General features: G+C 32.2%; 2 protein-coding genes across 3 annotated transcripts in view; both read right to left on the bottom strand.

The window, feature by feature from the left end:
* The window catches only part of LOC105336038 (uncharacterized), a 34,271-nt gene extending 22,850 nt beyond the window's left edge, over nt 1–11,421 (bottom strand). The window contains exons 1-3 of one of the 2 annotated variants that reach the window (XM_066065058.1): nt 11,321–11,421; nt 1,982–2,039; nt 807–1,852 (exon numbers count right to left, since the gene is read on the bottom strand). In XM_066065058.1, coding sequence (XP_065921130.1) covers nt 807–1,852; nt 1,982–2,039; nt 11,321–11,353 — 1,137 coding nt within the window. In that variant the 5' untranslated portion in view covers nt 11,354–11,421. The remainder of the gene's footprint in view (nt 1–806; nt 1,853–1,981; nt 2,040–11,320) is intronic. The other variant, XM_066065059.1, reaches the window with a different exon arrangement.
* LOC105336128 (uncharacterized) overlaps nt 10,717–16,096 on the bottom strand; it is a 38,482-nt gene continuing 33,102 nt past the window's right edge. Inside the window, exon 18 of the mRNA XM_066065057.1 lies at nt 10,717–13,867. Coding sequence (XP_065921129.1) covers nt 13,572–13,867 — 296 coding nt within the window. The 3' untranslated portion in view covers nt 10,717–13,571. The remainder of the gene's footprint in view (nt 13,868–16,096) is intronic.

The following is a 16,096-nucleotide window of genomic DNA, read 5'->3' as shown; positions in this document are numbered from 1 at the left end:
CGCAAAAAAGACATGGCGACTTTAACTAATATAATTGTGACAACGATCGATGGAGTTATTAAAACTTAAAGGAATATGAGCTGTAACTTTCATGTTGATCTTATCGTATCTTCATATGATTTTATCTCAATAAAATTTATCCGTTGTATTTGTTTTAGCATTTACATTTACTCCATAATTACTTAAAAAGTAGGCCTATTTCTTGTGTAAGTGAATTTGTTTGTCAAATAAAGCACCATGTGCATGCTCTTCGTTACAATTCTTGTTTAAAAACGGCTGTAACGGAAATCCAAATATTCACAAAGTATGTCTACTGTATCCCAGGAAAATAGTTAACTTAAGAAATTTTAAGTTTAAAATTTTTATACACATAACTTGAGAATTTGTAGAAATCATGACCCCCAAATTTTTACAGTGGCAAAAAAATGTATAGAAAAAATTAGAATAGGATACAATAATTACTTTGGGAACATACCCCCGTTTGAGCAATTTGACCAATCGGTCTCTTTATAAAAGGAAGTTAATGATTTTATAAGTCTGTACGAAACGTTCGCATTATCTTATGTCAATTAATCAGAATAACAGAATTTCGACTATAAATTGTAGAATCCAGATAGATAGATAGATGGATGGATGGATGGATGGATGGATGGATGGATGGATGGATGGATGGATAGATAGATAGATAGATAGATAGATAGATAGATAGATAGATAGATAGATAGATAGATAGATAGATAGATAGATTAACCATTTTAACACATTAACTATAACAAAATCATGAATGCTACACGGTAAAAGGATACTAGATTTCGATCCATAAGACCACAGTTAGTGCCAGCTCTTATTTTGTCTCCAGGTATCTTTACACCAAAACAACCATATAAGATTGGAGGCAGTTTCTCCATTGAGATGTCAGTACTTGTGTAATAGTAAAACTTTGAAAACGTTAGCTTTTCCATTTGTTTCTCATTTCCATTTGATTCTTCAGCGTTTAAAGACGCAAAAGCATACCAAGGATTAGCCATAGGTAGAATATAAGTTTTGTTTAATTTATATTTCATAGGTAAAATATTAATTGAGGCCGACTCATTTCCTATTGTGATATACAGAATAACTGACACAGGCTTTGAAGATCTGATCGTTATAGGATATGAACCACTAATCCGTCTTTGAATGCTGTCATATTTATTCGGGATGATGACGTTATCGAAACCGAGGATATGGACAGTTGTATTGTCGTATGCAGTCAATACTATAATCAATGACATACTGTCGTGCAAAGTATTTCTAAAAGGAAAAACCATGTAAGAACTGCCCCAAAGTTCCACCGGAAGGAGTTGTTCTATCATAACACTTCTTTGTATTAGAGCTGCACTGTAGACTATGATTTTGTCAGTGGAGTTTATATATATTCCAGGACTCTGACAGCTGATTCCAAGTTCAATAGTTTCGTAAGCACTCAATAGTCGCATGTTTATGGATTCGTTTTGACAAATTTTGCCAGAAAAGTTGTTTCCTTTAGAGTATTCAATTTGAACAAATATTTCCTTGTTTGTCGGGTTTCCAACCCCCAAAAATTGTTGAATTGTTTGGGTCCTTATATCTTGCAGCACTGGAACTACATATTCTGTTCCTAAAAAAATGTCGTTGTATGCATTATGTCGATTACCCTCGTATCTCACATGCACATCTTTCTTTTTATTCGTCCTATAAATAGTACCATTTTGATATGCTTCGGTTGTTTTAGAGCATGTATTATTCTTACAAACACAAAATTCATTGGAATTGCCTCTCACAGAATATCTTCTCGATATACTCTTCATGAAGAAAAAAGAGTGAGAGTACTCATCTAAAAAAAATAATTAAAAAATGAAGATGTATATTACATATTAAAAAATAGTAGCTGAAGTTTGCAAATAAAATTTAAATGTTTAATATTTACACTACGACTTTATTCTATTTTTTTACACACACTTACCTTCAACACATGGGTCCCCTGAACAAATTGATATAATCAGGAAAAAGAGACTCAACATCTGAAAGATATGATATATATAATTATACAAACTAACTATTAACAGTTAACAACCTCAAGTTGTTTCAAAAACTATAGAAACTAGGTAAATAAGCAAAGTAAACAAATTAAAAAAAAAAAAAACTTAACATTACCAACGACCCAAAAAATTTCTAGATAGCCAGGCTATTTTAAAAGTCTTTTGATCTTTATTTTAAAAAAAATATGAAAATGCTCAATAAGATGTAGTTAGAATATCATATATAAAAGACTTCTTGATATTTGCGTTTGACAAATTATTGCAATAATACAGAGGGAGATTTCAAAATATGAAAATATTCAAAGAGATTTGTGAGAAACCAAATTTCAGTCTAACAAAAGAAGATTTTAGACATTGTTTGTGAAGTATTCAAGAGAACTACAAAATAAACATCCTTTAATCAACGATATATAGAGAGAGTCAGTCATTACAACATTTAATTTTCAGAAGAATACGTACCATAAAATCAGCAGTAAGGGAACAAGATAGCAACGACTAATCGAATAAGATATATGTTAAACTTATAACATTATCCGATTATTCATATCAATGATGGTGTTAAAGCAGATTAAAAAATATAGGCAGGCTTATTATTCCAACTCATAGATTAATAGGAAACACAGATATTGTCATTTGTAAGTACATGTACCTATAACCCCATAATCATATTATCCCTGCTGCCAAAAATTTCAACAAAATTAAAAAAAATGCCTCGTTCTCACTCAACTTTCCAGCTTTTGTAACAGCAAAGGGCAATCAAGGAGTCTATTCACATTCAAGAAATCAACAATAAACGGTGACAAATTGTTAGAGATATACAACGTGACACGTGCCAGTTTTAAGATAAGGCAGCTCAATTGACGATCGAGGAAAATAATCCGCAATAATTAAGGACACACGAGACGTTCCTTAATTTTATATAATTTTCCTTGATATATTATTCTTTATCCATTAACATATAAAAATGATTATTCCCAAAAATTCTGGGTATATTACCAGGCTATTTTCAGAGCTAAAATATTTAGATTTTTCCGTAAAACAGCATGCATAATGCATTTGAATGCTTATATATAAATAAAGTCGTGCTTATCAATTTTCAATTAAACACCTTATACCTAAATAAAAAAGTATCATATAACATGAAAATGTAATTATACAACTACTTAGTGGAAATCTTCACATTGTGGAGATAGGAAAAATAGAAAAAATGGAAGAAAGGACCCAGAGAATTTTATTGTTAGTTAAAACATTTGATTTACATTATCATGTGTGAGAGTTGCAACCGATTTTACATCGCGAGACGGGGACAACATTGAGAGCCAGAAGTCCACAGGTGCTTGAGGACAGGACCGACCCCCCTCCCCCCCCCCCCTCCATCCCCCCACCTTAAGTATCTAGACCTTCTAGACATAAACCATTTTTTTCCTTTTAATTATCCTTTTATGACATGAATTGGTTCAAATACTTGCAACTTGTTGGTGAAAATTGACCCAATTTACCCAATAAAAGTATTAACATTGACATGGCATGTAGATATTCAGTGAAGGGAATTATCGGGCTACGACATGAGATCACCGTTTTTACCGGTGGATGTAGTTTGATAGCATTTCAGCAAATATTAATCGGCAGGTTCTCTCGGCTGGTAGACGAAGTTAGCAACCTTGTTGATTTATATATACAGGGGATATGATTTTTTTTTTCAAAATATGTTTGTTTTAAGTAATTTTTTGCAATGAATGTTTACATTAAATTATGAATATATCATTAAAGGATAATTTAATGAAAGAAAATGATTTAAGTCCAGGGGGTCTAAATACTTGGAGTGGGGTGGGGGAAATGGGGGGGGGGGGGGAGGTCGGTCCTGTCCCCAAGCACCTATGCAGATTCCATGTGCATAAGTACATATATAAAAGCCGGAGTATCGCAAGACTAAGGTTAAAGAAAACATTAATATATGCAAACACCAAACTTTTAGTGTTTTCTTCTTACAAATTTTTCAGGAAGTATTATTAAGAATTGAGAAAAGAAATCATTTTACACGAACAGTAAAAATTATTAGTTTCATTGCGCATGCTTAGGCGCTTTCTGATATTACATGTATATCGTGTTTTTAATCTTTTTCAGAAATTGTTTTGATACCATTTAAGCTACTAAACACAATAATAAAGTTACAGATGAAAATGGATTTATCATAATAAATATTTTTAAACGATTTTCTCGTTGTCCCGTAGGTGAGCGTTGCAATTTTACTTTTTTTTGGCACTATGATGAAATAAAGATTTACAGGATATACTGTTTAGGTATTAAAATTGACATTAAGGGAAAAAAGTAAAAATCATACGCCAAAGCAAATTTTGCACACGATATACAAATATTGACTAAGGTTGAGAGCAATATTGATTATATTATCGACAGTATTATGCCCGACGCGAAGGGAAGAGCAATATATTCGTCCCAAAGGGGCTAGTATAATCAAAACACAGCCAATATCTGTTTTATTATACATGTATGTAGAATTCACTAGTGCAATTTTGCGGCAGTCCACTTCCTAAACATTCGGCATCAAACGCTCAGTGGTGATATTCCACCGCATTTGTTTTTCAATAGCCTCTTATCCAAAGCCATGTGTAATATGTGTGTGTAAAAACTCTTTACATCATTGGGTACATGACGAGTATCTGGATTTGAAATTTCAGCTATTTGAGTTTAAGAAAGTTAAAGCTATCTTAACTATAACGGGAAACTTTTTCATATATGCCCTTTTATATAATACACATGTATCTATAGTGTCACTAAGTCTATGTGTTATACATTCGGAGCCAGCAACAGCTGGTCGTAGATAAAGATGAACGAGATCACTTTGCTTGATTCTGTCTTAATGTTATTACTTAAATGTCTGTTGAATATTCAAGTTGCCTTTCTTTCAATACTTGTTATGCTTTTTATTTTCTGGGGTTTTTTTTTGGGGGGGGGGGGGTATTTGTCATGTTGAGCAAATTTTTCTCCTAACTTTCTTATCGTGATTTTATTCTAAATTTTACACATCAAAAATTATGACTCTGTAACTTATCAGGAAAGCTTCATCCTCAGGTAGTGTAAATTCAAAATTGTGAAAATCAAGACCGCTTGGTTAAGATGGGGCCACAATTGGGAGGTTGAAGTTTTACATAGGAGAATATAGAGTTACTCTTTAAAAATCTTCTTCTCAGAAACTAATCAGCCAGGAAAATTGAAACTTGTGTGAAAGCATCCTCAGGTAATGTTAATTCAAAGTTGTAAAAACTATGACTCACCAGGGTAAGGGTGAGGCCTCTATTTGGGGTCGAAGTTTTACATAGGAATATATAGAGTAAATCATTAAAAACCTTCTTCTCATAAACTAATCAGCCAGATGATTCTTTATAATTGTTTGGACTTTTGCCCCTGAGCAATTCTTCGGCCTTACAAGGGGTTTGATGTAGGTTAATATCCCATATATAAACAATTGTAAAGGATTTTTTTGAGAACTGCAATACTCAACATGTGAAAAGACTATATTATCACCCTGTTAGAAAAGGGACTAATGATTATAAACATAAGAATATCCGGGGGGGGGGGGGGATTTTATCTATAAAGGTTATCAGGTGAAGCATGTTGCCCATGGACCTCTTCTTTGTTGTAAAACTAGCATAATATTTGAAATGAAAATTTGGTTAAAAAGCAAATTATAATTTTGTTATCTATTTTTTTTACCTTTAACAAATCATGAAAGATAAAAAAAAACATCCGGCATCTGGCTCTATTTCATGCTCGTATAAGAATATTTAAGGCAATCATTAAAAATGATATTTTACAAGTCCCATGTATAACTGCACAATATTTAAAGAACAGCCTAAGTGAGTATAACCAGCCAATAAAAAATGAAAAATGCATCTTGCTTTGAAAAAATACTTTCAGGAATCAAGGTTTTGACATTAAATATTTAAATGCTGCAAATGTTCGTGTTGCATTTTGCATTAAAACTATATTGAGTCTGTAGAACTAATTTTATGAAATTTCATTGTTATCATTTTTGCAGTGATGAATGAGTATAATTGTGCGAAATAGAAATGTTTGATGTGTAGACATGAACAAAAACCTTAAGCCCCTTTCACAATTGCCGCACGAGCAGAAGCGACTGAATATTCGTGCGACCAATAAAATTAGATATAAATCGTAAAATGTTGCAGAAATAATCGCATTTTAAAAAAGTATTCGTACGAAATTCGCACGATCTAAGCGATCGTTGTGCGATGTAATCGCATTAAATCTTGCAATAAATCTTGCGTCTATATGTGACTGTTGTACAATAAAACAACTGTTGAAAGATAATGCGATAGAATCGCGCGAGAGACCATGTGATCGGACGATTGAACGTGCGCCAATGCGATTGGACATGCGATTATGGGTTCCATGGTACGAATGCTGGTGCGAGTCAGAGGGGGTATATATACCGCCCATTTCCGAAGCTATAGTAGACATAGTTGAAAGTGAGAGAACATGTCGCCCAAGAAGAAAAGGGGATGCAGCAGCATATATTATTATACCTCAATATGATTATTCTATGATATTTGATTGGTCTAGAAAGTCACGTGACAGGGCGATTTCATGGGAATAAAAGACCGATATGAGCACAGGATGTAGACAGGTATAATTGGATCAAAAATATTTAATCATTATTATTCTCTATATATCACAAAACCAACTTAACTATCTATGATTCGAAATTATGAAAGAAAAGAGAGACAGTAACAGAGGAAATCAAACAATCACGACGTTATTGCTTTTGAAAAGTCAAACAATTTTTAGAAATCAACGTATTTGGTAATCATATGTTGTTAGGTATAATAAAACGTTTATTGCATTAATGTTCAGGGGATATGAAAATCATTCCCCCAGAAAAACAAATTTACCTCGGGCGATACCCTTGGGAAACATGATTTTTCTTGAAGAAATAAATCTTCATATTTCCCTCACCATCATGCAATAAATGTATATTGTTGAATTGTGGTCTGAAACAAAGATGCTTACACAGGGTATATATACTAGTGGCAAAGCATGGCATATTACTGATTAGTCGTGCAATGATAGTAAAGCGTTGCAAGATAACATAAGACATGTTGAGCAACAGTCTTATGGCTGCACATACATACTGCGAGTACACAAAACGGATAAAACGTACGTACTAATGTTCGTTGCACTGCGATGATTGGATTGCATTCGGTCGCGTCTGAATAGTGTGCATGTCTACTATTTTTAGGAGACTTGATGCGAGCACTAAAACGCATGCAAAATGCGAGAGCTCTTGCATACGTTGCAACGTATGAGAGAGCTCGTGCGAATCTAAAAAAATTCCGATCGCAATTGTGAAAGGGGCTTTTAAGCTTTTAATGCTTTATCTAAAATGCATGCATGCTCATTTTCAAAATTGTAAAAGAAATCAAGTTGGGAGTTTTGTAAACATTGGATACTGAAACTTTTGTTCAAAATCATAAAAAAACACAAATGCCTTGTTGCAACCACAATTGAAATAAAACCACTATGAAATAACTTATTTCAATAGTGGTTGTATTTCAATAGTGACTGCAAGGTGATTTTTCTAATGAAATACATTCCCAACCACTATTGAAATAATTCATTTTAATAGTGGTTTTATTTCAATAGTGGTTGCAACAATGCCTCTTTGCGAAAAAAAGGTTATGGATAATTTTAGAACGGTTTTCTCAAAGGAAACACTCTTAAGAACAGTGAAGTGACTAAAATATACAGAAAAATTTCCAATTGATTTGGACCCATTACAGATATACAAGAACGAAAAATTTCAAAGGACGATCAAAAGAGTTTTCCTATACAACATCGAGGCTGAATGACGTATGCAAATGGTTCCTCCTTTGATTTTATCAGCTATTTTTTTCTTTTAATAAGACGGGTACATCATTGTCTTATTTCTACGACAAACATCTTTCGCAACATGTGTTTTGGTCGTTAAAAAGGCTATTTCTCGATTGGTTATATGGCACTATTCCAATTCCAGAATATCTCGAAATTTTTCATAGATAAGGTTAACCAAAGTGTACAGGCTCTGTACATTTTTATCACAGTCTTGGCAGACGCATATTGTTGATGTAAGGGCGATGACGAGATGTGTTCATTTATGTACAAGATCATGAGAAATCTTTAAACACTTGTTTTTACATTAGGTTGAGGTTGTGGATATAGTGTAACACTTTTGAGTTTTTCTTTTGATCAGCTGCTCAACTTGATCTATAAAGAACTTAAATTTTAATTCAAGTACACGAGAACTTGCTACTGTGCTCTGAAGAATGCCAGCACAAATGAAGCGCGTAAGCCTGATTTGTCTACAATAACACGGTATCAATTCCTAGAGCATTGTTCATGTACGGAAGACCTAACTTACCAAATAACCTTGGGTTGCCGACATCATTCCATAGATTGTTTCACATTTGTCTGTCGCCGCTTTATATACCTTTTTGTCAAATGACAAATGCCTTGGAAAACAGTATGTAGTATACTAGTAATACAGAAAGCCAGAATCACTCACTAAAGAACCAAAAGGGATACTTAGTAAATGATTTCAATAACTACTTTCGCTTTAATGGTAACAATGTTGTGGTGTGTTCAATTCCAAACGATCATTGATAATCCTTGAACCTTTTGTGGGCAAACTACGAATCATTGCCACCTACCAGTATGTCCATATTTGCTTAGAATCTAACAGGTTTTAGTCTTTCGACCCTTTCCAATTTTTCTACTTTAAAGTCGTGTCTGAAATATTTAACCTCAATATGACAATGGCAGTCGTCAACTTCAAATAGATATGTTCCAACTTTGCTCATTGGCAGTGAGGTAATGACGTAAATCATCATTTATTTAAGAGTTTTGTTCATTTGTTAAACATGCACTGCAGTTACCAATTATATCTTTGGTAGATCTGTTAGTTCAATCATTTCCAAATTATGATGTCTTTGCTGTTTGCGTTTAAGGATCACTTAATATGACCCGGGGATTGTCTTAAATATTGTATCTCGTAGTTTTGAAGAAAAGATACTGTACAATCATTCAACATACATTTGTAAATACTTAGTCGAATTCTTAAACTCACTCATTGATGTACTTTTGATGCAGGATACAACGTGTTCCATTTTTTGATTGAAAAATCTATTTTATTATTAGTTTTTACTAATAAATTTGATCACTATCGACCCGTAATTTTGACGACCAATAAATTCTAAGAAAAACTCCTAATCATAAATATTTATGTTTTCAGATAGTGTTACCATTATTGACGTTTTAACGGTATTTTAATGTAGTATCCATGCTTTTGGGTCCCAACATGATACATCTTTAATACATATCATATATTCATTAAGTGTCGACTGTATACTACGGTGCGGTGCAAAGCAATCACGTGATGTTGTTAAACAAGCAATATTTCAGGCAACATGCCAATTTTCGTTTTATCGGATCATATGTACAGACTTTGTTCTTATTCGAGCAAAGTGCAAATATCTATTATTATATACTCGTATTATATACTCTTTTGATTCAACGCAGTGCACAATCATTTTAACATGGACGTTTCAAAAGAAGGTCCAAATAATACAAAATCGCCGTAACTTGCATCTTCGCTAGCCAAGGTTTTCTGATCTGCACCGCTTCTCACTTGTGAGAAGCGGTGCAGATCCGAAAACCTTGGCTTGCGAATGCGTAACTTGTTTAATTTCCCTGACGGTCCAATAACAAAAACTCATTTAGAGTTTGTTTTGAAGTGTACATAAAGCTGTTGCCATTACTCTATTGTAAACAACGCATTTGACTGTTCGATTTCACAATTGAAAACAAAGTATAACGTTGCGGTGTAAAGGGTAGACTAAAATGCAATTTCACAAAACCCCAAACAATGAAGGTTTCAGTATTTATTAGGAACCAGCGTACATAAATCATCGGACACAGTTTTATGCGGTCGGTTATGGGCAGTTACACGGTGAACGAACGATATGGAAATTGTCAACTGTTAATTAACTATATATATCTTAAGAGAAGAACAAGGTTACTTTATAAAAGAAAAGAAAGTTAACCAGTAGAATTTTAATTTTGGGTCAAACGTGAATACATAAACTAAAAAAATACAAGATACATTGTTAAATAGTTTCCCGAACAGTAATAATATGCGGGTACACATTTAGTTTCAACCCTTAAATTTTTTTTGCCGAACATGCAGGTGGGGAGATAAGCGTGTAGTGTTGTACAAACAATGTATGACGGCAAACCTTCTTAATACTCAAAGTTGTGACTTTGCAAAGACAGCCCACTACCAATATATTTCCTTTTCTAATCTCACTAAGAGAGAAGTGGTGCGGATCAGAAAACCTTGGCTGGCGAAGATGTCTTCTAATACATCGATACGCAGTTTGGCCTAAAAACTGACCAGTTTCATAACATCTTAGCATTTGTCTATCATGGACTGTCTAATTCCTTTCCAGAACTCCAATCTACGCAAACGCAATTGAAGTTTCATCCCAATTTAGTCAGCCCGCGTGCTGGCTAAAGAGTGTAATTAATTGCTACTTTAACACTGACGCTTGCAAACGGATTTGAAGAAAAAAAACAACAATTTAAAAATCTTACAAGTTAATTTATATTAAAGTATCATAGGATATTTAATACAACTTTTGTATGATCCCGCAAACATTTTAATAGCATATAAAAAAAAATAATAAATCGAAAGAAAAAAATTCTTATACAAGTACAAATCAAAATCTGCTGATAATTCTTCTATTAAAAGGTTTTAGATTAGAATAATCAGATGAAACAGATGGACAGAAAGATAACTATTTATCGGTTTTGACTAAAGACTATAATTAAGCAGATATAATTATGCCTTTTATATGTATACTGTAAATTCCTTATGTTACGCCAGCACTTAATTCCGCGATCCCGCTGTTTTGTATCAAATCGCGAGAATATAAAATCGCGAACGCGAGGTTTTAAAATCCGCGAGAGGTGCTCCTCGCGATTTTACGCGGATATAAATTCCTCGCGTTTTATAAGGAATTCACAGTAATTGTTTGAATTATTTCATTTTGATAAATGCTTTTTAGTCCTTTTAGAAATAGTTCTGATACGACGCACAATACAAGGTGCTTTCTGAGCTGGAGAGAAAGAGAACAATATTATGCTTATTAATAAATGAAACAAAACTACATTACTAAACTGTGACATACCTTAAGTATTCGATCAACGTATATTACAATCATTTTCCAACCCTCATTTTGATAAACCTCTTTCTTCAATTTAGTAAAACTGGTATTTAACAGTCATGTAGATATCATTAAAAAAGACAGATGGCCATAATCAATATAATGTTTTATAACACAAAAGAACTTGACAGACGTAAAATAAAATATTAAAATTGATATCGATTTCAGCCATCCTTTTCCATCAAAGTTGCTTAGATTTCACGACTAAATAGCAATACAGTCAAATATTCATTGCTCATTCAAAAGCATCATGTATCGCCTGTAAAACAAATAGCAAATGATAAAGGTTTTGATTTATTATATGTATTAGGTGAATTTAAACATATAGAAAAAAGTATGCCCCTGCAGATTTTTTTTAATTACCCACATATACCATGCTTTTGAAGATATCTTAGATTAAGAAGAATTTTGAAATATTTTACTTAAAAACAAAATATTGAATGTAGAGACTGTCAGTATAATGATTCTGAATGGGCACTAAATTTACACAGCTATTTCCAATGAGGTGGTTGATTGGTTGATGTGAAAAGGATTTTTTAAACCACCTATCGTTTACAGGTTTTAATCATTGTCTGTTTCAAAAGGATGTGACTTTCCAATTTGAATAAGAATTAAGACTTAAGAACGACATGTTTCATGCATAATACAATATGAATACAATATGTCATGGTTTCACTCGTCATTAAACAACAACTATAAGTACACAACTCTTTAGATGTTTACAAACACCCTGTGTTGTTTCAAATGGTCATTATAAACAGTTTACAAAAGTCAACAATATAAACAAAACAGATTGATTTGACTCTTTTTGAACGATATCGATGGTACTCACAAGACTCTCTATAATAAAGAAAAACGTATTCAGTTCAACGGATGAATAATGGATACGGTTTATCAAAATAAAACTTTATGAGCTTTGGAACAACAGAGTGCATTCTGTTATCAATAAAAACTAGCTTTCGATGAAATTTTTCATCGATTATGTTTCGATGCGGGAAATGTTGGATCGATTGAAGCAATAGTTAACCAGTGCATGAATTTTGTACATGCAATATACTTTTTGCTCATATTACAATGATTTACTTTTGTATGCCAATTATGAAATTAATTGATTAAGGTCAATTCTGGTTTTTCATTTATTTGTCAGAGTGATCCACATTTTAAAATATATAATCGATAAGTGCATAACATAGACCATGCAATACATGCAAAATAAAACAGACATTAAAATACATAGGTTCCATAAATACGTAGTGATATTTTTAACAAATGATTAACAAATGAAATGCGACTATATAAGTTGACGCAGCTACTTAAGACATTAACAAATAGGACATAGTAATTTCACATTTCACTTTCTGTTTTCAATATTTGTGATACTCTAAAACAATTCGATTATCAAAATAAGCACTGTCACATCATTTAAAACCATTTTGGAATTAATGAATTGAGATACTAAGTATACACATCTCTGTTGATAATTTGTAAAGAGCTCAGATACCTCACTTTATCAAGGGATATTTTAAGACAAATGACTATTAAATTGTTTGTTTTAGTCAATGTGGTTGAATATCATTATAGCTCAGTGGTGGTTTAACTATCAGGCTTTTAAACTGCAGATCAGATTCGACAGATCGAATCTGTCTGGGGCTTTTAATTCTAGTTGCCGAATTAATTCTGTGAAAATCCCACCTATTGATTCCAAAATTGCACATCTGTGCACCTATTTGCGAAAATAAATATATTTCTTAAGCATCATGTTATCTATCATAAATAAATAATTTTCTACTAGTTTGAAAGACTATCTCAAGGTGTTATGAGCCACGTTAAGGAGCTGGAATACTCAACAAACTCCCATCTACGTTTTAGTGATATTTGTAATACATCAAATGATAAAGTATAAAATGATACGTTAACATTTACTTAAAATTTAATACATATTTTTGCCTTATAATTTTGATGTTCCCCTATACCGTATATCCGGTTATTTTTGCAAAATACCCAATACGCCAAACTTATATCCGTGATTATTTGCTATGAGAGAATTTTTAATTTGCAAAAATTGACTGATAAAGTTACACATTCTCCACATTTTCGAAAATTTTGTGACACGCTAAAACCTGGATTTACGGTATATTTATTATTTATACAGAACTGATCTTCTTACAGACATCGTTATTTTCAACATTACAAGCAGTATATACCCCCTATGTTTTTAACAAAACAAACTTCTTAGATTTCGAAAGAACATGGGTATATGTTGCCTTAAAATGACAATGTCAAATCCTAGAAGCAGACCGAAGACTAAAGCTATGAGTATCGCTCCAACATAGCCTATGGACTTGGCTGAGGGGCGCTGATCCATCACGCTTATTTTCTTCCGGAGAGTGGCAGAAAGATGAGCTTTGTTAACACTTAGCTGGTTTTTCATTTCTTCGATGATTTTGGACAGTTCCTCACTCGTATAATTCTTCACTTCATTTACTCTATCACATGGACATTGGCAATTAGCTAAAAATAATGTATATTTTTTATTTTTATGAACAAAATATAAAATGAACAATTAGTACCAGCTTGACTAGGATACTCTCTTGTTATTCAGATTTGTCATATTAATATAAATTAATAATTTTGATTGGTAATTTAAGGTATTCAATGTATAACGACCACATTTTGTACCTTATAAATGAATGGTCCGATATTCTAAATAAGGATATCATTGAGAAGGTGTTATCAAAGAAAAATACTCCACCAAAAGAATTTTCAAAATTTTTATCAAAGTCCAATTAATTTCACCTTGAACCTTGCATTGAAGTCTATGGGCAACATATGTTTTATTAAGATATTGTCAAAAGTAATTATAACTTAAAATTCGTAAATCTCTTTAGTACATGCATAAACTTTCTCTCCATTAAAATATGAAATAAAATGAATAATTTACTGCAGACATTTTGACGAAATTAAATTTGTCTTTTTCACCATCGAGGAGAGATAACTCTTGAAAACAATTTAAGGTGCAAATTGACCGGCTTCTAATATTCTGTCAGTCATTTGAATTTGGTTCATTTTACTTTCATTGTTATCTAGCAATACATATTTAACTGGTTTAAAATGATTCAAAATAATCCACACAACCCCTTCTCCGGAAAAAAGGAAATAGAATGCATTCTCTTACCCTAGTGATACATGTATAGTATAAAAAGATTTCAAACATGCTCATGCCGCCTCGATTTATGATAATTTTACACAGGAAGAGCTACTTATTGTTTCAAATAATATTATATATATATATATATATATATATATATATATATATATATATATATATATATAAAGGGCAATATGTTGTATTTAAGTTATTTAATTCAAAACTACTAATTAACCGTCACTAGAAATCAATTTACTCTGGCATCCGCTGGACAAATAAGTACATTCCTTCTACATTCGGTTCTTTTCATTACATCTTTTTGGCAATTAGGTTGACATCTAAAAATCATCATAGATAAACTTATTTATTATGTTTTGGCTGAATCTAATCTAATCAATTATTTCATAAAATAAATCGATACAAATTGCAGATCATGAAGGGAGTAAAATATTTATAACCGGTTTAAACTGGTTATCACATAGACTGTTGAGAAAAGCATGAAAATATACATGTAATCCATGAAGAATAACTCTTGAAGTTTTCTTTTTAACAATAAAATCAACTTTATTGTTGAATAATTGTAAAATATGTATTTTTGACAACATGTATGAAATTAACCGATAGTTAACCTATAACATAGAAATCAATGTTTGAAAATTACTTATGTAATTTACATGTAAATTCATTCGCAGTAATTAGATTGTGCATTTGAAATGCATTTAAAGATCACAATAATAATGGGGAAAATACAGTAGAGTGTAAAATTCAATAAACATCAATTCTAAATTTATCCTTAAGAACTTTTAATTTTTTTTCCAATCAAAGTCCCTGTAAAATGGAGTAGCTCAGCAGTCACAGAGCGTATTGCCCAGTTTCACGCATAGTGTAAAATTACACGGTTAAAAATACTTGTAATTTAGTATTATTGCATTCTGCAATCTATTTTTTATTTCTTCAACAGAATTATTTGAGCTTTTTTTTTCTTAACATTTCTCTATTATGAGTGTTGAGCTCAATTTAGGGCCGCTCTGAATTCCTATTTACCGTATGTCAGAAAGCAAATATCTAAATACAGACAATTTCGATCTTGGGAGATTTTTGAACCAAACTACCCTATATGCACTCTTTTTAATAATCTCCCCTTTGAGGAGGGGGTGACTATTCCTTTAAACTAATTTAAAAGTCCTGTGCCATGTTAGGTTGATACTAGCCCGTGAAGTGGTTCTAAAGAAGAAGATGACGAAGTAAAACTTTTACAAAGACAACGACAAACAACGGATACATTTTGATCAGAGAAGCTCTCTTGAGTCTTTGGCTCAAGTTACCCCCCCCCCCCCCCGTCGAAAAAAACCCCCAATACAAGTCAAATACTCTAAAAACACTTATTTCTAGAATACTGTTATCATTTAGTAATAAAGTATGTTTTGGGACAATTTAATGACCGGTAGAAATTATAAGTTTAATCAGCAATGAAAAGCAGATCGACAACAAAGTAATAAGCAGCATTATCTATTTAACATTCTGATCTTAAATGCAGTATTTTACAACTTTTATTGATAGAAAATAAACTAAATATTTCTGTTATATTTTTT

The sequence above is a fragment of the Magallana gigas genome, chromosome 7, assembly GCF_963853765.1.
Source record: "Magallana gigas chromosome 7, xbMagGiga1.1, whole genome shotgun sequence".
Taxonomy (NCBI): domain Eukaryota; kingdom Metazoa; phylum Mollusca; class Bivalvia; order Ostreida; family Ostreidae; genus Magallana; species Magallana gigas.
The sequence above is the reverse complement of the archived record's forward strand: the minus strand, read 5'-3'. Positions and strand labels throughout refer to the sequence as shown.